The 23,097-nt window shown below is 54.3% G+C and overlaps 1 protein-coding gene across 1 annotated transcript in view; it reads left to right on the forward strand.

Annotated features, from left to right (window-relative positions):
- Positions 1-23,097, forward strand: part of CAPN8 (calpain 8) — a 46,285-nt gene that overhangs the window by 14,582 nt on the left and 8,606 nt on the right. The window contains 11 exon segments of the mRNA XM_039883325.1: positions 4,253-4,371; positions 4,902-5,035; positions 5,839-6,007; positions 7,010-7,093; positions 8,611-8,696; positions 11,025-11,099; positions 11,777-11,938; positions 14,591-14,765; positions 18,086-18,097; positions 21,061-21,304; positions 22,081-22,114. Coding sequence (XP_039739259.1) covers positions 4,253-4,371; positions 4,902-5,035; positions 5,839-6,007; positions 7,010-7,093; positions 8,611-8,696; positions 11,025-11,099; positions 11,777-11,938; positions 14,591-14,765; positions 18,086-18,097; positions 21,061-21,304; positions 22,081-22,114 — 1,294 coding nt within the window.

Consider the following 23,097-nt stretch of genomic DNA (forward strand, 5'->3'; position numbering starts at 1 on the left):
AAGGTCCCAGATGGTGCCTGGATACAAGGAAGGCCATATGTCCTCTGGTCTATGGGACAGGGGCCAGCGGGACCTCGTGCTGTCCCCCGGGTTCTGGCTGGTCTCCTGGAGTCGTGACTGGCGTATAGCGTGGTCTGTTCTCCGGGTACCGTCAGGGTCTAGTGGACCTCCCCGGGCCGACCCAGGCCCACTCAGTGGGTGCCGACGTGTCACCACACAGTCACCATGGCCTCGGCAGGCGGGCCGACTGCCCTTTCCTCCCTGCCCTCCGCGACACAGTGTGACGGCAGAGGGGGCGCTGGGGGGTGTCGCTCGCCTTCTGAGTTCTCCGCTGCCAGAGTCCCCGGTCCTCTCCGGGACATTCGTCCTCCCTGCTTCGTCTTTCTCCTGGGGTTGACAACCATGGCTTCTGCTCCCCCGCACTGGTCGACCTCGAGGTGGGGAAGGGGTTCCAGTGTCCGACCCTTGCTCTTTCTTTCCCTCCTCCCTCCTTCTCTCGGTAGCCAGAGCATCTCCACGTCCTCCCCTGGCGTTCGGGAAGTTCCCTCGTGACAGCCTGAGTTCCCGTGGCCCGTGACCTATGATGACACTGGCTTCGATTACAATATGCAGAGGGAATTTGTGAATTCAAAGATTTCTTTTGTAACAAAGCCTGACTCAGGGTTATTATTCCTTGATTGACGTAGAACTTCCCCTGACAGCAGAGCGATGGCTTCATTGTGGTGATTGAGGTCCGTCTGGCTTCTGGAAGCCCCGAAGTCCTCCGATGCCGAGGGCAGGAGGTGCCAGGGGATCATTATTTAAGTGGAACAACAAAAAAAATCAGTTTACTATTTTAATAAATTTGAAGCCCATTACATATATAACCCGAATAAAGAGTAGGGAGTGCAAAGCTCAGGTTGTTCCCCGACTTCCCATGAAGTCAGTGGCCCCAAAGGACCCCCCCGCTCGTCCTGCACTCCCGCCACCTCCCTGGCTGGAAAAAACTCACCCATGACCAGCCCTCTCTGCAAGTGGCTGGGGAGGAGGTGCTCATTCATTAAGGTCATTTCCCAGCTTTTTGGTCCACCTTATTCACTACTCAACTTGGATCCGAAAGCCTCTTGGCTGCTTTTGAAAATCAAAATTATGCTCAAATTTCAAAGTTGTGTCCTCATTGAGATGAACCCAAGTAATGTGCCAGAAGCTTCAAGACAGGTCCCCAAAACAAGCTCCTGAAACCGTTTAAGCAACAGAAGACATGTCAGTTCTCCCACGAGGACTCTCTGAAGGGGGACGCGCTCATCTGGACACGTCCCCTAGGGAAAAGCACCTCTGCTGTGACAATGCATTCGCACCTTACGTCGTCCCTGGCAGGCATCCGAGAGCCCGCGTACGCCCCGCATCTCCTCGGAGCTCTGTGCTTGCCACGGGAGCCAGGTGGGGCCTGTGAAATGTCGGGAGTGAAGCAGATGAAGAGAAAATTAAACTTTCCTCCAGCTGGGAAGCCTCATTTGATGTCAGTAGCTGAGGGGCATTTTGTTTCCGTGCCTGGAATTATAATGTCTAAGGAGCGTTTTGGGTGGTCTGAGAGCAAGAACATCCCTATCAGAGGAGGCAGGCGATGCCCAGCAGTGAAGGCCGTGCGGTTGCTCTGGTCTCTGAGAGGCCACCTGCCTCACAGAGGGTTGCTGAACGGTCACCCCGTTCATTCCCCAGAGGCCCGTATGCCTGATGGTCCCCTCCTGTTATCTCCCTCTGCCCAGCGCTTCGGAGGCAAAGGGCCCGTGATCTTGGTGGAGGTGGACTCTGTCAGCTTCACACTTACTTGTCCTGGTTGGGCTCCACCTCCCCACATGCCAGGGGGATTCAGGTGCAAACCCATGTCGGGTCCTGCTGGGGATTTGCCCAAGAACAAAATACGGTTCATTCATTCATTTAGTGACTCGCTTATTTACTATTATTCACCAAACATTCAAGGAGCCCCTACTATGTGTCAGCCATCTGCTGTGGATGCCAAGATGAAAGCAGCCACATCCTTGCTCTGCGGGAGGAGAGTGGAGAGGAACAAGGGAGAAAGAGTCACACTCAAGCGAAGCCAGGTGCTCTGGGGAGGGAGGGGTCTGGAAGTCTGCCAAGCAGCTGATGCACGACGGAGCTTTGAGTCCAGTCCAGCTGGTGGCCACGATCTGCAGCAGCTTGAGATCAGTGCACAGAGAAGTATAACTAAGGTCTTTAGGAAACTCAAGGAGAGGAGGTGACTTGTAGTTGGAGAGCGGGAGGCATCAGGGAAGGCTTCGTGGAGGAGGCGAGAGATTCACCGGGTGGTGCTGCAGTGAGTACTTTGCAAGCAGAGGGGACAAATGAACAAACGCCGTGGCCGTGGAAGGACCGGGGCCTGCTTCGTGCATATCCGAGTTTGACTGGAGGTTAGAGTCTCGGTGGGAATGGAATGGGGAAAGCCTGAGACACGGGGTGGGGGTTTGCTGTAAAGGTCTCGACGCCCTGTTAGTTTGCATTTTGCTCTTAAGCAGCGGAGGAAGTCGAAGGTTTCTGAGCAGAGGAACGCCATGATCACAGGTGTTAACGGGAAGGCCGGAGGGAGGGGAAGACATGCTTTGTCATTTTATTCACTCTTTGGAAGTTGCCTTTTAATGAGATACTGCCCCGCTCGAGTCTTCTTTAAGGAGAAGCAATAAAATCTATGACTGCCCGCACCACCCCTACCGCCCTCGACTGCTGCCGGGAGGGTGGCCTCTGTCTGTGGTGTGAGAGCGGGTGGGAGGGGCTGCCGTATGCATGCAAGCGGTGGTGTGTGTGTGTGTGGTGTGTGTGCATGCATGCGCATGTGAGAGAGAGAGAGAGAGAGAGAGAAGATATGAGGTTGGTTGGGGAAAGGAATTAATCTGGGGACAAACATGGACCTCTCGGTTGGGAGAGAGAAGGGCAGATCGAGCAAAGGGCTTTCCAGGATGACCTGGCGATGGAGCCCTTCTGAGCAGATGACAGGTCCTCAGAGGCGGGTCCCGGGCCCCAGTTTACTTCCTGTTTGCTCAGGCAACCTGAGTGTTCACAGCCTGGAGTATGTATGCGATGCTGGCCACAGCGTTGAAACGTGGAGCTAGACACGACCCTCACTGGGTCTCTGAAAGGTGGAAGGGGCTTCCGTCTGAAGATACAGTGAGAGATTCCGATTCTTCTATATGGGAAAGGCGAAGCCTGAGACACACAGGCAGGATTTTGGAGCCATTTGGACCGAACGAATGGGAGGGAGAAACCTATTCATCAAACCGCAGACTCCTGGAGGTCGGGCTCTGCTGTGAAGCTGGAAAGAGGCAGCCATTGGGCCAATAGACGATCTGCCTTTTCATACCGTGAGAAGCACACGTAAGGAAGTTGAGATCTCAGACACTGGTGTGAGTATATAAATGGACGTCAGGAAAGCCGACACCGATCTCGGGATGCTAGACCCGCCCCAGGATGTGCAGGTAAGCACGGGGTATTCGAGGCCTGTGCTCAACCTGCTGCGGTCAACACCCAGAGGGACAAAGATGCCTTCTGAGGAAGCGCCATGACTGGCAGGTCCCGCTTCTCATAGAAAGGGGGTTTCCGTTTGCTTCTGCATTTACTTGGGTCTCAAAAATGTCCATTACCAAGCCCTAGAATTTTAAAATTCTCTCGACTTTTATTTTTTCTGCTTCAAATTACGATGATGCGATGCTAATCAATATCTCAAGAGTGTTGTAAGCAATGAGGCATCAAGGCTGTCATGGTGAGCTCTGAAATACAAAAGGGCAGCCTTCTAAATCCACACGGAGAGCCGGCTTTCTGTCATCCAACGTCACGCAGGGCAAAGAACACACACACGCACGCGTGCGTGCGCACACACATCCTGGGCTGGACAAACAGATTCGATGTTTCCCCCAACCAAATGTTTTATCGGAGTTGCTAATAAGAACAAAAGAGACTGATTTTTGTTTCTTTTTTCTTTTCTTTTTTTTTTTCATTTTTCACTCCGCTGCTTGAGTGTTTAAGAGACGCAAAGTGGTTGGCGTTCGGGGGTGATAGGGAGGAGCAGAGAACTTTCGATCTGAGGACACGACTTCTAAGAGGGCAGCAGGAGCTGATGGCTGCCCGTGACCGTCAGACAAGCGGGGAAGGGAGCCTGACTATCTGACTTAGAAGGGAGCAGGCGACGCGGGCTCTGGGTCAGAGAAAGCAGGGACCTGCAGGCCTGGCCTGACCAGTGTGTGTCCTCCGTGACCCGGTACAGGTGACTGCTGGCTTCTGGCCGCCATCGCCTCCCTCACCTTGAATGAAGAGCTGCTTTCCCGCGTGGTGCCCAGGGACCAGAACTTCCAGAAGAACTATGCGGGAATCTTTCATTTTCAGGTATGGTGCTTTGCTCACGGCCCCTGACCCTGCTTTCCACACTCTCGGGTCCCACCCCAGATCTACTGAATCAGAGGCGGGGGCCGGGGCCAGAAGTCCATGTTTTAACAGTCCCTCCAGGTGATTCTGAGTTTGAGAACCACTTGAGTTTGCGCACCGCTGCTTTAATGCATCCATCCAATCATCCACACGTCTACCCCGCCTCCCGTCTCCCCCAGGCCTCATGCCCTTAAAGAAAGCACTTGAGAGTGTCAGGAGATGTGGATCTGAGTCACCCACTGTCACTGCCGCGTGATGCCGGGCAAGTTTTCTTATCCACAAACTCAGACACTGGATTCGATGTTTCTGGCTTTTTCTGGCCTCTCCTGTGTGGACGGGGAAGTAAGACACAGTTCCTGCTTGGAGCTTAGAATCCACTAACGGGCCAAGACCGAGCGCTGAGATTCGCAGAGCTCCCCGAGGTCCCCCGAGGAGACTCACTGCGCCCATCAGCTCTTCCCTCGAGCAGCCGCTGTGTTTCCCGCCCGCAGTTCTGGCAGCGCGGCGAGTGGGTGGAGGTGGTGGTGGACGACCGGCTGCCCACCAAGGACGGGGAGCTGCTCTTCGTGCACTCGGCAGAGGGGAGCGAGTTCTGGAGCGCCCTGCTGGAGAAGGCCTACGCCAAGTGAGTAGGGGGCTCTCAGGAGCCACGAGACCCCATGGTCTTCCTGGAGGAACTCACCGCCCGCTCCCCAGACTCAGGGTGCCATGCCCACGTCTTTCCCAGCACGCGGACCTCCATGCGCTGTGTCTGTCAGTAACTAAGAGAGACAGAAATTTGGGTTAGGAGTTTAAACGCTCTGCTCTCTTCCATGTGAATGTGCGCATGGGGGTCAAGCCTCAGCCCCTTGGTGCCTCAGCTTTCTCCTCCTTCACCCCCCCAGGGAACTCCTTAGGTCCATGTGAATTTTTAAAAGGATAACGAAGAAGAAGAAGAAAACCAAAGTACTTAGAGGCTAAACTCAGCAGTCTATCGACCCTTTGTTCAAGAGTCATTCTCCTTCCCACTGGCGTTTGATGTTTCAAGCCTTCTTTTCTGCAGCCCCAGTTTCTCTGCAGTCCTGTTCCCACGGCAAACCTTGAGGGATGCCCCTCAGCCTCAAGAGAGGGTCACCTCCTTCCTATACACCCCCGAAACCCAAGAAGCCTGGGTCAGCTCTGGAAAGGTTGTGTTTTACTTTTTCCAGGAGTGGCCACTTTTTCATGGTGAGAGGTGGCCTGGGAATTGTTCCCGGCAAAGCGCTGAGCTGGCCACGTGACACTGTGGCCTGATCGCCTTTCTCGTCCACGGTGAAATCGGCAAAGGGCCCTCCTTTGCCTTCTGGACCACACCAAGTCCGAGCATGGCCCCTGCCCCCACCCGCGTGGCCCCCTCCGTGGGGTTGCCGTTGGCTGTGATTGATGCACGTCTTCTTTCTTTTTCAACAGGCTTAATGGTTCTTATGAGGCTCTCGCTGGAGGGTCCACAGTGGAGGGGTTTGAGGATTTCACGGGTGGCATCTCTGAGTTTTACGACCTGAGGACGCCACCAGCCAGTCTGTATCAGATCATCCGGAAGGCCCTCCGTGGGGGGTCTCTGCTGGCCTGCTCCATTGATGTGAGCCGAGATGACTTTTCTTTGCTCCCCCTCCCCATGTGTGGTAGGGCAGGGGCTGGACAGGGGCGAAGGCTTTGGGCCAGAGCAGAATCAGGGTCTTAATGGGCAAGTCTGGTGACGTGTTCGTCCCCAGCACGTGGAGCTGGTTAAGACCTAATTGGTAGGTGGGAATTGGGATGGGGCTCATTGCAGGAGCCCCGATTTCCCCTCATTGTTGAGCCCCTATGGGAATTGCCCGAAGAATGTAACCTCGATCCCTAGATCCTAGCCTTACGGTTGCTATGCCTTTTTTGCTAAGTATTCTTGGGATTCTGGAAAACAAATGTGACGATCGACAACACCTAATGACTTTGAGGTCTCTGAAGAACAGGGAGGAGGTTCTGAAAGCAGGGGCCATGCCTGTCCCGGGGGTTGTCTATGTGGAGGGCCAAGGTGGCATGGAGACGAGGGCCTGGGGGCCCCCAGCCCTGTGGTCTGTTTTCACCTGCCCCTTCACTTGCTCTTCGTCCCTCTGCTGCCCTCACCTAGTGACCTCAGACACGTGAACGACATGTCTCTGAAAACCCTGGTAGGGTTTGAGTGTTTGTAGTGGAGTCGTGAGGTGGGGCGTGGGTGGGGAGTCTGCATAGCGGGAAAGATGATTGGGAAGCCATCTTGGAATCAGTGGCAAAATGGGACTCGTCCAGAGCCGCCGTCACGGGTAATCAGTCTTCTGCAGGCACCATGGGGTCGCTCTTGGAGAATAAATGTCTTCCCAGTTTCCTGTGACATTTAAAAGGCTGGTAATCATATTCCAGGCTCGGCAGCCACACCGCACTCTGCCCGGAGCAGGAGGCCTAATTAAAGTGGGGTCGAGCGGAGATGCTCTGTCTACCTGAGCTTCGTTGCTGCCCTGGGCTGGGCCCTCTGTGGCTGGGTATTGTGTCCTTGGAAAGCGCTGTAGGACCAGCCCCAGCAAGGTCAGGGTCAGCCACCCTAAGGGGGACCCTCTTCTCCACCCAGGTCTCCAGTGCAGTCGAAACAGAAGCCGTCACCAGCCAGAAGCTGGTTAAGGGTCACGCGTACTCCGTCACTGGAGTCGAGGAGGTAAAACCGGGGTGGTGGGGGGGGGGGTGGGTGGGTGAGGATAATAAGTGAGGATATTCCCACGAGTCCAGCGCATTCCTGAGAAAAAGAGCAGGGATCACCGCCGAGTCGCCCTGCCAGGCCGAGGGGCCGCCTCTCTCTGGCCACACGGAGCCCCTGCCATCACACATGGCAGTCAGCTTTCGCCGGCCTCAGGCGGCCCTGCTAACACCCACTCAGAGCGGGGGGACGTGACCTCTCGGAGCTGTAGCTCCGTGGGTTCTCACTAAACGCAGGCTCTCCTCTGAGATGTAGCCGGGAAGAGGAAGGAGGTTCTGGAGGAAAGTTGTAGAAATTGTCAGTTAGGTTTTTACACTCATTCCAAGGAGTGTGTTTGTGCAGCCGAAGCAGTGGAGACCCCTAGCATCCCCCAAGAGAAAAAAGGCAGCGACATTGGCCCTGAATTTCAGGGCGGAGTATAATCATGGGAAGGACACAGGGATTCCTCACTGTTCACCCTCAAAGGAAGTGTGGGCTGTGGTTTTCATTTTTATTTACTACATTCTGCCTACACCCGAAAAGGATCTGAGGTGGTTTACGATGAAAAGCATAGATACAATAAGACCATACGACTAAAGCAAAATACGGCAATCTAGGCTAAAGACAGTGTAACAACTGAGAAATTAATTTTGCTTTGGGTTTCCTGATGGCCAAGGCAAAAAGGGAAATACAGTAGGTGTCTCAGCTCTTGTTATATATTAAGATGGCACGGACGTTTGTTACCTGTGTTTGCGTTTCATGAATACGCTCTTTAACTAAGTCAATTCTCAAATAGGAATATGTATAAACATTGGGCTGGGACATGACAGAAGCTCTGAAGGGAAGTAAGACAGTTAAGACTCCAAAATTCACTGCATTTGTGTGGGCGTTTGCAAATGCAGGCCCTCGGGCTCACAGCCACCGCTCCGCAAGCAGGGGAAGGAAGTGTGTACGGATTTATGAGTGTGGGCTTTGGACATAGACTGCCCAGGTGCCCGTCCTCCGTCTGCCACTTACTAACTAGGTAATCTTGAATAAGTTAACACCACCAAGTCACCGATTTTTGGAGCCGTAAGATGAGGATAATAACAGCATCCAGCTCGCGGGATTGTCTTGAGGTTTAAATGAGGCAATAGCTCACTTGAAATGCTTAGCACTGTGCCCGGTTCATAATACACGCTCGATAAATGCCAACGGCTGTGCTGTGCTGTTAGTATTTCTTGGGAGGGCATTTATTATCATTAGGTCTCGTACATCAAGAGCAGAGTCAACTATAAAAATCTAAATCCAAGTTAAAGCAGACATAAACTTGTTTTTGTGCTAGACTCACTACTTATTCAATCAGATTGTGAAAAATAGAGCCACGGACCAAGGCCCGAAAACACACATTAAAAGCAAATAAAAGTGTGGCGGTTCAGGGACATTTGAAAACCAGAAAGCGAATCCTCTGAGGCACGGACGCCGGTGGGGACAGCCGCAGTTGCCTGGGACTCTTGCAGGTGGATTTCTGTGGCCGTCTGGAGAAGCTGATCAGACTCAGGAACCCGTGGGGTGAAGTGGAGTGGACGGGAGCCTGGAGTGACAAGTAGGTGTCATCCTCTCTCCTCCTGTCCTTGCCTCCCTCGGTGGAAAGACATCACACACACACAAAAAAACCACACAATAATGACGCCACCGACGGTATAGTGAGTTCGGCAGCAGCTTCTGTCCGCAGACGACACAGCCTGTTCGGGAAAAAGGGTGGTAAGTGGTTCCAGGCTAGGAAAAGCCGCTTAGCTGGATGGCGTCTTTGCTTCTGGATCGCCGCTGGCGTTTGCAAGTTTGGCAGCTTCACTGAATTTTGCTCAGGGCTGAAGGGTTTGTCTGTTTTCTGCCTGCCACACCGTGGTGATCCAAAGGTGAGATCGATCGCTCACAATCGGATTCTTTCCACACCACAAATCCTGGTCACTCTGACAAAGGCTGAACTCTGAGCGCCAAGAGGAAACAACACTTAAAAAGTGGAACTCTACCCTGGGAGCCCACTGGCCGCAGCGGGCAGTGATGGATGGAGAGGCAGGCATTCTCCCTGGGGGCCCATGATGGGGCAGGTATTGATCTTTGCCCGTAAAGTCCTTAATAACAGACAGGCTCTTCTCGGGCTGGCCTCTCCGCTGGCGAGAGGAAGTCAGTCTGAGATGGCGACCGGACGCTGAGGCCTCCCGTGGTGGCCACCACGCTGTGCCGTGGTGCGGGTGGGTGTTGAAAGCATGGAGCAGTTTCTTCCTAGTGACAGCTGCTGGCATGGGGGTGGCAGGTTGACACTGGGAAAGGAAATAGAATTCGCCAGTGTCATCGATAACGAGCCACCAGAACTGGGATGGTAACATAATAATCACCCTCCCTCCCGACGTGTCCTTAAAACTCGTGTGTGCCCCACGTGCTCCCTTTCTCCACGATGCCGCTGAGGCTTTCGAAGGGAACTTTGTTACATTTAAACGGCTCAGGACTGCAACATTCCCCGAGTCCTAGGGCCCAGGATCGGCCTCTTGTGTGAAAGGTTTTTTATTCGACTGCCTAAGATTGAGCAAAATCCCAAACTCCAGTTCTGTCGTCTGCCCCCAAAACTGTCATAGCTGAGTAACACTGAAACCCTAAGTTTTGGCCATTTTAATCAACGGCTGTTTACCAAGCTGCCCAAAGGGATTCTTTGACTTTCTCTCTTTTCCCTGTTGCCACCTGGTCCCTAACAGACTGGGGGACAAGTTCAAGGGTGGGGGGTGCTGACTGGCCTGGGGAGTTTATATACTGGCTGTTGGGGTGGAGGGCGCTGGCCCCTGAGGTAAGTGTTCCAGGCTCAGCCCAATGTCTAATTAAATAAATTATATATATCTATATATATATCTATAGATATATATATATCTATATATATATTTATATAGATATATATATATCTATAGATATATATATATATATTTTTTAAATCATCTGGGAGATTTAGGTCAGATTTAGAATTCTCCAATTTGCCCCCTAGTCTTTGTTTACAAAGGGCACCTTTTAAGATGTGGTTCTGATCCAATTAATGTTTCAGGGAATTGAAGAGGCCCTGGGGGCTCTCCTGTGGGATCCCTTGGGGCTCTCAGTGGCTGGGTTGGGTGTGCCCCAGCTTTTAAGCAGGGAAGAGGAGGGGCTCAGGTTTTGCTGAGAGCATTCAAGAAAGAGATTTTTAAAAACGACAGATGTTGATATTGTTTAGCTATTTAAACATGGCATGAATGTTTCAGAAAAACCTAAGTTTGTAAAGTTCAGGTAGCTGGAGATGACACTTGAACAAAGCTTGTGGGCATCGTCACAGAAAGGCCGCCAGCAGGCGGCCTCACAGGGCGACATTACTTCAGTGAAATTGCCATGAAACTGGCCTCGCTGGCATTCTCGCAGGCTCAGGCAGTGGGCCATGGCCTCGTGCCCAGAGATGGTCAGACCCTCTCATAACATCTTCACCCCAGACTGATGGATAAGCCAGAATGACAACTTAGCAATGGATACTGGTGTGCATGCCTGTCTGTGACAGGCCTCACATCAGCTCCCTCCGCCTTGGGACTGGGGCCCTGGATCCTCATTAGAAATGTCAAGTTTGCCTGGAGAGTGAATTTAGGGGGCCAGGCCGTGGCATAATGTTCCCGCCGCACATCAGGGTTCTCCTTCCAGGGACCGTAGGGTCCATGTCCCCGGCCTCTGTCCCTGCCCTACACTGTGCCTGCCTCCCCCCCACATGCCCTTTTGGGAGAAGTTCAGCTGTAGTGAACAGCTTGCATGGCAACTAACCGTACAGGAACAGCCGCGTCTGTTTCATTAAAAAAAAAAAAGTTTAAATTTTATTATTTTAAAATAAACATAATAATAGAAAAATACATTCTTTGATTTTTTTCCTCAGTGCCCCAGAGTGGAATTACACAGATCCCAGGCAGAAAGAAGAGCTGGCCAAGAAAGCGGAGGACGGGGAGTTTTGGTGAGAGTGGTCTGCGGGGGCCCCGGCCCTCTGTTGCGGGTTCACCCCCAGTTTGGACGGAGGGCAAGCGTATCTCTAGGTGCTCCAGAAATGCGACACGGTTCCCGGCCAGGGGTGCTTCATTCTGCTCCCCGTTTTGCCCTCGTGTAACTCTGCCTCTGCGCCGGGACGTCCGAAGTGTCACGGCCACGACGTCGGGCCCGCCACATAGATGAGCTCGCAGCCTGTCTTCCCCCCTCTCTGTGTCCATCCAGTGACGTAAATCGCTCCTATTTCTTTCATCTAAGATTTAGCTTATCATCAAAATAGGGTCGCTTCCCTCGTGGGTGGGCTAAGGAAGATAATAAGGACACCCCTGAACGTGACGTGGCTTAGAGCGTGTAGGGGTAACTGGACCCGAGGCAGGAGCGTTGTTCAGATCACCTCCTGGGGTCTCTTCTGGTCTACGGTTCATTCTGTTCGCTCGGCTGGCGAGACATGTGAGGAGGGCTCTCTAGTAAGATGGGAGAAGCTCATCACAGTGAAGAAATGGGACAGCAGTCCCTGAGTGTCTGCATCGGTGGGCTGTGGAAAAGCTGGGCGCTCGCCTGTGCCCAGGAAGCACACTGTCCCTTACCTGCCTGGCCCAGCCCCCGTGACGGACAGCCCTCTGGCCCCTCTGCCCCCTCTGCCCCCAGGATGTCCTTTTCGGATTTCCTGAGGCAGTTCTCGCGGCTGGAGATCTGCAGCCTGTCTCCAGACTCCCTGAGCAGCGAGGAGATGCACAAGTGGAACCTGGTCCTGTTCAATGGCCGCTGGTCACGGGGCTCCACCGCCGGCGGCTGCCAGAGCGACCCAGGTGAGGCGACGGGCTGCCCGGGCCACCCGGGCCGCCTCCCCTGGCTCGTGCTCCCCGAGCTGGGTGTCTTCGCAGGTTCATCTCTGGGCAATGTCCCCCGGCTCCCGGGCAGCGCTCGAGGCCCTGCTCCCCGCTGGGGCTTGGAGGCCAGGGCAGCAAGGGTGGGCAGGCTCTGCAGCCCCTCGCCGGGGGCCCGATGTGACGGAGCACCGTTCTCCAGCTTCCGTGTGTTCAAACTGTCCTCGCTTCACCTGCGCGCCCCCGTCCCCAAGGGCTGTACTTCTCCTTAGTGACCACGTTCTTGGTGCCCTGCGCTAAGGCCTCCTGTTCTCACGCAGTTGACGGGCACCCATCCGGCTGAGCTCTGGGACGGTGCGCTGGAGGAACCCGGGTGCCTCATCTCCCGTTTAAGTGACTGCGTCCATCAGAGCAGCCACTTTGCTTTGAGTCACACACAGGTGGAGGGGCCCAACCGCGTGGGCCAGGGGTGGCCGCGCACAGGGCCTGTGAGCGGCCACTCCCCTCTCTCGTGGGAGAGTCACTGGAGCTCAGTTTCTGGCGGGGACAGTCTGGTGCTAACCACTGCCTCTGCCCTGACCCTCATCTTATGAAGGCGGGAGGCCCCCGCTTCCCGCAGGTCACTAACACAGACATTTACAGCCTCCTCCTAGGTCAGAACAGCCGAGGCAGCACCCGAGGAAGAAACTCTGAACGGATTGACCCCACATCTCCCAGGAGGATGAAGGAAAGCCCCGCCCACTCCGCCGCCCACTCCCCAGGCCTGTGCGCCCTCCCTGTCCGTGGTGACATGTTGATTGATGGAGACGTTTGCGTGGGACAGGGCCACCGCCTTCTTCTGACATGGAGCTCATGGCGGGGCCGTGCTCCGTGCAGAGGAAGTGGCGCCGTAACCAATTCCCCCATGAGTGCAGGCCGGGGGCGTGACCAGCCCTCCCATAGCGCCCGTCTCTGCTGGGAGAGGTGACTGCCCAGCAGAGGAGAAGGAAGGAAGGGAGGCCCTTTCCTGCCACCGTCAGCTTCCCGGCTGTGGGGCCCCGGATGGTCCTTTTCCTGAGCTTCAGTTTCTTAACCCTCAGAACGGAGCGATACCGCCCACCTTCAGAAATGCTTCCTAAGCGGGGAGCGTTATACAAGTGGGATTTCTTTTTATGGCCCGTTCTCATCCTCCACTTCGGTTGAGGAGTAAACAAACAAACAAACAAACAAACAAACAAAATCTAGAGATTGCAGTCACGTTGCAGGCGGGAGAAATTAAAATACGCTTGCCATTCGCCAGCTCTTAGAAAATGCGTAGGAAATTTGCACGGATCATTCTGGGAGCTGGGAACCGCAGGGCTGGCCTAAGGTGCCCCCGTGTGTGCCAAATCACTGTCGCATCCGTGCCACCAAGTAGCTGTCGGGAGGAGATGGATGGCTCCTGCCCTCGGTACAGATGTAAGTCCAGACGAGTGCGGAATCGGCTCTGTCCCCACGGAACCTGCATGTGTTTGGCTATAAAATCCACACCCTTACGCCAGAAAGAAAAGAATCAGGGAGTAGAGATTCCGAGAAGGTGGCATCGGATAAATAATCTGACCGTCAAGAAAAAAATAATCGTCGGTGGCTTTTGGTCGCCCGCGAGTGCCTTGTTATCTCACCAAGTTGGACGCTTATCGAGAGGCTGTGAGAACTGCCCACCCCCCCTCGCTCCCCCTCGTTCCCCTACGTCATCGTGGAAATCGTCGTGGCCCTGGCATGGCGATGCCCGTCAGGCCCGTCTTCTTCAGTTACGCTCGGCCACTTGACTGTCATAGAATTGCTGTGCGCCCTGGGATGACCCATTGACCTCTCTGTGCCTTCGCCAGTACAGTTACTATGTTGAGAGAGTATTAAAAAATAATATTCGAAATGAAGCAGTCTGTTTAAACATCCATGGGTGGTGTGGCAGGCATCCTTAATTGCCAATTATTACATCTCGTGCATTATTAAGTGACTTGCTCTTGAAGGGAGTGTGTCTCATCAGGGGGCCGCAAACTGGGCGGATGGACAGAGCATCAGCAATTAGGGCAGCTTTGGGCTGTGGTCTGAAGCTGGGGCCTCTGTGAGGGAGAACACATGACCATCAGATGGATGAGAGTGACTGCCTTTATGGCCTGTCAGCAGAGGCCTCCTAAGTAGCACATCTGCCTGGACTGTGTCCTTGTCTGTCCTAGAGACGTGCTTCTTACCTAGAGATCTTCCTTCATCCAGGAGGTGGGTCTGTCTTCATAGGCCAGGAGCCGACACCAAAGAGATGTCCACCATTTCTCCAGGAAGACCTGGAAATTACTTCCTAGGGGGCCCCGGTGTAACCTGGGGCTATGGGACCTTGAATATTCCCGGTCAAGCATACCTGGGCTCCTTGTTGATCAAATAAATGGACACATGCAAAGCGTCTGAATGCTACGGGACATGTCTCGGTGTGTGGGTGGCGCAGGAAGCTGGGAGGAAATGCCTGACTACCTTGTAAAGGAAACTTGCCCGGGCTGCTTACCAGGCAGAGTTTGGCCAGAATTATGCTTCCCTTGGGATGATCAAGGTTCTTCCCTTTCATTTCATTCTTCTGTCTCCTCACCCCCCATGGGGGAACCACCACCAGCTGGTGACTTCCGGCCACTTACTGGACCAACGCCCAGTTCAAAATCCGTTTGGATGAGGCGGACGACCACCAGGAGGAGGGTGACAGTGAACCCCGCTGCACGGTGCTGCTGGGCCTGATGCAGAAGAATCGCCGGGGACAGAAGAGACTAGAACAGGGCGTGCTGAGCATCGGCTATGCCGTCTACAAGGTAGTCCCGAGCTGGGGTCAGCCCTCGTCGCACGCTCGGGGTCTTCGGTCGGAACATTTTGGCCAGTAATTGGAGCATGTCCTTCCGACGGCTTGACTATTCCTACTCAGCCATGCTCCTTGCTTGCCCGAATGCCTCTTCCAGGGGACTTCCTGAGGCCTGAATTCCACAGTTAGAGATTCATTCCTATGGCTTAAGTCTCTGCTGTTAACGTTGGGCTGTATAATTCATTAAACTTTGCCTGTCATTGAGGGATCCGTGTAAACATGCCTATTAGACTCTTTCCAAGTATAGGCTTCTCTGGGGACAGGAGCCAAGAATATGGGGCACAAGGCTCTTGAGGTAACACAAAGAGCATGAGGGGCAATCACAGAATGGGGGAAGTAAGGCCGGACGTGAGAGCCAAAGACAATTACCCCTCTCTACCCGGGCAACCTTGAGACGCCTGTTGGAACACACGGGGCATGAGCTGAGGTGAGCGAAGCCACATAGATAGTCATTTTCAGCTCTGGTGTCTCTGGACTGGGGACCAAAATGAATTTCTTGGGGAAAATACACTTCTAATCAGGGATACCAAAAGCTGGCTGTAGGCCGGACATCTCGGTATAAATTACTGCATGAGAGACAAGCGTTGTAATAAGAAACAGGTGAAGAGAAGGGCATTTGTCAAGGTCATGCCACCTCCAGCTCCTTTCTCTCATTTTGGAACTCAGAGCTTTAGAATTTAGGGCGTGCGAATGTGTGTGTGTGTGTTTTACGTTGGAAAATACTTGCTGCTTGATGGCAGGAGAAAAGAACTTCAAATAAATAAGCTCCGATTCTAGTCCAGCTTAGCCCATCCTTCCCCATCCAGAATGTAAACAGCCCCAGACTAGAGCCTTTGCTGACAGGGATAAAAACGCGAGAAGGCGCTTACCGTGTGCATATCAAGTCAACTCGCTTTAATGAGCACTCACTACGTGCTAGGCGCTGTGCAGAAAGCTCGCCATTACTGCTCTTAAGGGGCCCACAACCTCGAGAGGAAATCAGACCCACTGTCAACAGGGCAGGTCAAATCTGCTGTGATGGGGAGCAACACAGGGGTGGGCCGGGTGCTCCTCAGAGAGAGAGACAGCTTCACGGAAGAGGAAACTTTGATCGGGATTTAAAGGATGAGCTGGATTTTAGCGGGGAAGAGGGAGAACATTCCAGCCGGAAGGGACACCGTGTGCTTCTTGGCAGCTGGAGAGTCAGTGATGGTCTTGGAGAGCAGGGAGTAGGTGGGCCTGGCTGAAGACTGGGCTCCTCAGCGACTGTGGCCACCCGTTCTTCATTCACTGGCCCCACCTTATGTAACCAGATCAGCAAAGCATTCTTTCAAAAGGACGTGGGCTGACATACTGCGATGACCTTGCTGGCATGGCGTTTGCGCTCGTAAATATACATATGTATGCAGCATGCCAATTTTTTGGACATTGAATTCTAGCAGCTTATAAAATAACCCCATGTATGTAATCTGTGGGCCTTCTTGTAGCTGGAGGCATAAAATTTAGAGTATGACATCTGTGAATACAAGCGGTTTGTTAGATTGGGGGGGTATATAAGGTTATGGGAGGGGTATATAAGGTTACATCTGTGAATATAAGGTTACATGGTTAGATCGAGGGGGGTATATAAGGTTATGGGAATACCTGGAGTTGTAGGGAGTACCCAGGGTTGTAGGAGTACTTGGGGTTATAGGGGAATTGGCATTGTAGGAGTACCAGTTGTAGGGAGTAAATTACCTGGGGGTGCGTGAGGGGAGTACTTACCTGGGGTCGTAGGGAGGGAGTATTACAGGGTACCGTTCTCTGACCCCTGTAACTGCCTCCTATGGCTTTAACAGTCTGCAAACTGGAGTCTGATTTGAGGTTGAAAACCTGACACTGATTGATTGAGAAGCAGCCAGAAACCAGGAAGGCTAAAGAGCCCTCCTCTCTCTCCCTTTTATCTTCCTGCGGTGACAAGGGGCTTCTGCCAGGCGAGCCTGTCGTTTGTATCCAGGATCCTGCATTTCAAAGGTGGCCGTAGGTTTGCTTCTGTCAGTGGGCGGGGGCTAAGGTGTGCCGGCTCAGACCCGTGGTGACTCCGGGAGGGGCGGATCTGGAGCGTACCGCCAGCAGCCGTGGACGTGGTGGCTGGGAAGGCCGCCAGCTGCTGGGAGAGTCCCTGCCAGCCGCCCCTGCCAGCCGAGTGCAGGTTTTCAGGCAGTGAGGGGAGAGGCGAGTCCCTGAGGACCTCTGTGCTCAGAGACAGCGGGGCCTCTGCGTGGGGGATTTTGGTTTTAACTCAAAGTCGAAGAGCCACACTGACCCAGGCCGTTTCTACCTCTGCCGACAATTACAAGTAGGGGCGCCAGAGTGAGGAGGCCAGCCGATCCAAATTTCCCCTAATTTGCCGCCCCCGCCACCCCCGAGTTACAGGCAGTTGCCCGTGGACCCAGACTACTCTCTTCCTGGTCAAAAGAGCCGATGTGGCAGGGACAGAGGGAGAAAGTGACAAAGGGAGCTTGAACCCTCTTCTCTACCCTGGGCGTGGAGGGCTCACTCTGTCTCTGAGAGCCGATCTCCTGTGGGAGTCGGCCTTCCAAGTCGTGGATAATCGAGCCTAAATCTACTAGATCGGTGAAAAAAGAATTCGCCAGCTCATGTCACCAAATCCAGGGGAGGGCAGGGACACTTGGAACAAGGGGCTGGCATGCTGTCAGGGCCCATTCTCTCTCCCTCTCCTCTCTGCTGTGGGCGACATTCTCCTGGTCTAGCTTTTTTCACAGCACCCCCTAATATTACAGTGTAAAAGAAGGAGCCCCCTTCCCTTAGTTCCAATTCTAAAACCCTGGAGAAGCCTCTGATGGACTCCGCTTGGTCACGTGCCTGTTCTTGACCCAGCCGCTGTAGCCAAGGTCAGGATGAGTCATGGCTCAGGTTGCATGAGAGCCCCCTTTCTGGGCCCCCTTGATCCGGAGGCCAGGTCTGTAGGTCCGTAACGTGTTCGTGCTCATTTAAATCCAAGGTTATTACCCCTGAAGAATTGGGGATCCTGGTGGATTCTACAACTAGAAAATAAAGTAACAAAGTAGAGCCTCTTTTTTTCCTTTCAGATTTCTGGGGCTCAGTGGTGTACAGAGGGCCTTGAAATTCATCACCGACTTTCCAGTTTCAGAAATGCTGACTAGTCTCTCACTTTAGCGCCAACTTCCTCCCCGCTGGTGGCCCAGGGTTACAGTGGGGGAGGGGGTGCAGAGGCGCAAAGGGAGGACCTGGGCACTCTCAGGTGACCTGCTCTTTTCTCCCGCCCCGTAGGTCCCCAAAGAGGTATGCGAGTGCCCACAGAGATGTCCTTCCTTCGGTAAGACGGAGCTCGGCTGCCTTCGCAGATGAGCACGCAGCAGCATCCGCTCCTTCGAGGGCAGCCGGTTCGGTTCTCCCCTACGCGGGCTCCCACATGGTCTGGTGAGCCGGTCCCCCTGAGAGCTGCTAAAGGCAATCCCGAGTGCCACCTGGCAGGACAGTGGTGACCTTTGTCCTCTGTGTGCTTGCTGGTCGGATCAGAACAAGATAATTACAGCACACCTTAGGCTCCTCTTTAGCCACAGAAATAAACGCCCTGATCTCGGCTAAGAAAAGGAAGCGCCAACCTGCCTTTCTGGCTCTGGGCTTTTCCTGGGCCTCCTCTGTGATTTACAACGGGGTTAAAGAGACAGGGTCATTGTCATGCTTACATCTGGGGTTTCCTGCTGCTGTCCCAGGCTCCCCCAGCTATCCTGGCTGCCTGGCCAGTTGAAAGGAGGAGCCCCAGGCAGCACCCCTGGGGAGGGGACCGGCGGGGCTCCATGCGGCCAGCACAAAGTCAGGCCCCAGTTCGTTCTGGCACGCCGAGCCTCTCCTGGGGATACTTGCCGAGCATTTAGAAATTGTCACCATCTGAGTGAGCGTGGGTGCGACTGGCCCTGTGACAGAGTGGTGTCCTGGCCAGGGTGGTCCCGCTTTGCACCTCGAGCTGCCCGGGGAGGCCCCAGCCCCCCGAGACCCTAAACTAGAAACAGTGGATTAGAAAAATGATGATCTGACTTGTTCCCATTCATCTTTCTTCAGCGGATGCACAGCTCACGTATTTCAGTGTTTAATGTTAGAAGAGATGTGAGTCTTTATTTAGAAGTTCGACAATGTTTTTTGTGACCAGAAATACGCCGTAGAAACTTAATTCTTGTTTCTATCGATGAGCCCAGGGTCATATTGGTTCGTTATACGTTCGTGGTTTCATTGAAAGTCATAGTTTCTAAGAACCTATTAAGTGAGGACTTACTGTGTGTCAGAATCTCCGGCTCCGACGTGTGGTCGAGGTTAAGAGCCACCGTCGCAGGTGGGGCTACCCCAGCTGGAGGCAGGGACACTAATTACTTGGACGTGTATTCGCCATGCTGGACAGTCCCACCTCCGCTTTCCCGAGTTCTCAGGCTCGGCCAGCTCTGTGGCATGTGGCAATGAGGCCCACGTTTTCGGGCTCCAGCCCATGCCTTGTGCCGAGGCCACAGACGCCTGGCCTATCTGCCTCTTGGCTCACGAATGCATGCGGCGGCTCCCATCGGAAATGTCCCATTTAGGTGAGGGAGACGTCACACGTACACACAGCGGAACCTCCCCAACAGCACCTCCCAGGGCCCTCTGCATCACCGTGGGTCCTGTGCCTGGCAAGTACCAGTGGTCTTCGGTCAACGCTTCTCAAACCATGGCCTCGGAACCCTCTGGGGTCTCGTCAAAGCCCAGACTGCTGGGCCCCACCCTGATTCTGTAGGTCCGGGGTGGGGCCTGGGAATTCACATTTCCGACGAGTTTCCCAGGGGGCTCCTGCTGGTCCAGGGCCTACACTGAGAGAGTCGCCTTCGGGTGAACCCGCTCGACTCCCATCCTGTTACCCTCAGCTGAGCTACGCCAGGGGGAGACGTGAGGGCCAGGGGCCTGGTGGCGCATCCTTTCGGAGCTCCTGGCGGGACGGAGGGGACACAGCTCTTGCCTCAGTGCCCTCCAGTTCCCACGTTGACTTCCCAAACGAGGCTTCTCCAGTGCGTCCCATCCTTGGGTTCTTGCAAGAATTCAGTTCTCCCCCTTCCCGGCCTAACCCGAATGAGAGTTTGCTTCTCACTCCCGCTCCACCGAGGACGCCCCCTGCTGGGGATGACAAGAATGACATTCAACTCCATGACACGTAGACCTTGCCCATGGCCTTGCTGGCCATCCCTGGCATTCTCTTGCCAAGAGTATACACCTTTTCAGGGGACTCCCCAGTGCCGTGGCTGTCCCTGTACCCAGGTCAGCGAGGGCTGGCCGGGGGACGCCGTGGAGTCCTGACCAGGGCACTGCGGGCAGATGGCTCTGCTTTCTCCCCCGCCTCGCAGACCCGTGAGCCAAAGAGGATCTGGTGACCATGAAGGGACACTGTCCACTCTGGGGTGGACGATCTGGCTCCGGGTCACACAGAGGTCACAGTCCTTGCAGCTCATCAGCTCCGGCCCTCTGCCATGGGCGTCTCGATGAAGACTGGTCATAAAGGTACAGCGTGATGGGAGGCTTAATTACAGCGATAATCACATCGGCACCTGTGTTTTCGAAGCGCTCTGCAGTCGCTAATTAGCCCGCGTCACACGCCGACAGCCTCCCTTCCCCTCAGCAAACAAATGGGTCATGGGGAGCATCCTCCCGTCTCCGAGGAGAGACGAGGCCCGGAGGGAGGCCTGGGTGGGCCACCCCCGCCGTCTGCCGCCTCGGGAGCTGCGGCCCTGCCCTCCCTGTCACCTCGGAGAGCCATTTTCCCAAATAGTCACACGCTCCTGGCTGCTTTTGCTCGAGGACCAGGATTTAAACTGACTTTTCCAGCCACAGGCCTGTACTGGGGTGCTCAGCGCCACACTCCGGGGATGGCACGGAGTAAGAGTGTTGGATTCAGTGGGTGGGAGATTCATGCCAATTACCGGGAGAGAAGCTGAGCACACACTGGAGACCCTGCTGTTGGACCCTTCTTTTAACTGGAAGCGGGCTAAGGGTCTGGCCAAGGTCACGTAGTCAAGGGCAGTGCCTGAAATAGGGCCTGGGCCCCAGAAGATGCTCTAAATACATTTTTGATCAACACTACCTGACTTCATGGCAGAATCCAAAGCATCCTGATTCTTGGCCCAGAGTTAAAAGTCACCGATCCCTAAGTCAGCATGATCGCCCCCCACTCTTCAGCCCCCGTCTTCCGGGGTTTCGGAGGTATTGACTCCGACCGTTGCTGTCAGCAGCTGGAGAGTCACTCGGACATGCACCTGGGCCAGCACTCATTCCTGGGCCACCAGCCCTCGGCCGGCTCCAGCACCTACGTCAACCTGTGGGAGGTCTCAGCCCGGGCTCGGCTCCCCCCGGGGGAGTACCTGGTGGTGCCGTCCACCTTCGAGCTCTTCCAGGACGGCGACTTCTGCCTGAGGGTGTTCTCGGAGAAGAAGGCCCGGGCCCTGTGCATGTCCTATCCCACCACGGTGTGCGGGAGTCTGGGGGCCCGGGGTGGTGGGCAGCTGTGGCCCTGTCCCTGTGTGTGACCCATCCTCGGCTCCCGGCCGATGCCTCCCAGAAGAAATGCGTAAAACACCGCAGGTCTCAAGGGTCCTTCACTGGGTGCCCCTCTTGCCCTTCTACTTTGGTCTATAGGACACTGGGGGATTTTCTTTAAAAAAGGTGTAGCTGGGGAGATGGGACCCCAGTAATAGCCTGGTTAGAGGGCTTTCCTGCCACCAGGGTGGGCACGTGAGGCCCAGAGAGTAGGATCTAGAAAGCACCATCTCTCCCCTTACACACACACACACCCCCACACAAAACACACACACAACACACACACACCACATAAGACACCATGATACACGCACACCACATACACCACATACAATGTAACACACACACCACACAAATGTTAATACACAACACAATAATTAAACACACACACCACACACCATATACACACCACAGATAATGCACACCCACATTACACAATTCACATACAACACACACACCCCACACACAAACAACACACACTAACACACACCACACACGCAACCACACAGTTTACACACCACACAACACACACACAACACACACACACACACACACCACACATACACACCACAGATAGATATACATACTGACAATTCACATACACACCACATAACACACCACACCACACACACACCATAGAGACAGACCACACACACTAAGCACACAGACACATGGACACACACACACACACCAGACACACACCCCAGACACACCAGACACACACATACCACACACACATGACATACACCACACACACACTACACACACCACATACACAACAACACACACACATACACCCTACACACACACCACACACACATCACACATACCACACACAGCACACACCATTGCCACACACCACAGACACACACCACAGACATGAATACACACATATACATAAAAGCACCACCTCCTCCCTTTACACACACACATACACCACACACGTCCCACACACGTGCACACATAGGTATACACACATGCATGCACATGCCCCCATACACGCATATCACACACACACACACTCGCTACACTACATGCATGTACCTCTGAGACTGGCGGGAACTTGGTCGAGGATGCTTGGGTCGCTTGCGTCTGCACACTCGTGAGTCTCCACGAGTAAAACAGGTAAGGCCAGCGATGTCAGCACCCACCCCCCGCCCCTTCCTGTCTTAAGACCGAGGCCTTTCCTGCACTGGGGCGGGAGAGAATGGCAGTCTCGCTGTGTCGACGGCCCCTTAAGGAAACAGAAAACCTGAGTCTCCAGGTCTTGCCCAAAGCCTCTCTCTTTGTAAACTGGCCCCGTCAGATCAGGGCCCCGACTAAAAAGCCAGGGCAGCAGAACTCCCCAAAATCAATATCCTTTAGGGGCGGGAGGAATCACCCAGCGCAGGTGGATGGCTGCTCAGCTCACCTGGCTGGGGCAGGCCTGGTGCTCCCTGTCCTGCTGCCTCGTGGCCCTCAGGGAGACCAGCAGCCTCGGCCTGGGGAGCTCAAGCTCAGCCGAGGGCCAGCCCTTGGCCCTCAGTGGGCACACGCGTCTCCGTGCACCCCTCAGCCAGCACGAGGGCCGAGGGGTGCACGGAAACGCGTGTGGCCACTGACCTTCTCTCCCCAACCTGCTAACATTGGTTTGTCGTAGTTCCTGTCCTGTGGGGCATAAGTCACAGCAAAGTCAGGACTCCAAGTGTCACGACTGGCCCGATAACTTCAGCGAAGGATACAGTAAGGGGTGC

This window comes from Pteropus medius, unplaced genomic scaffold (assembly GCF_902729225.1).
Source record: "Pteropus medius unplaced genomic scaffold, Ma_sr-lr_union100, whole genome shotgun sequence".
Lineage (NCBI taxonomy): Eukaryota > Metazoa > Chordata > Mammalia > Chiroptera > Pteropodidae > Pteropus > Pteropus medius.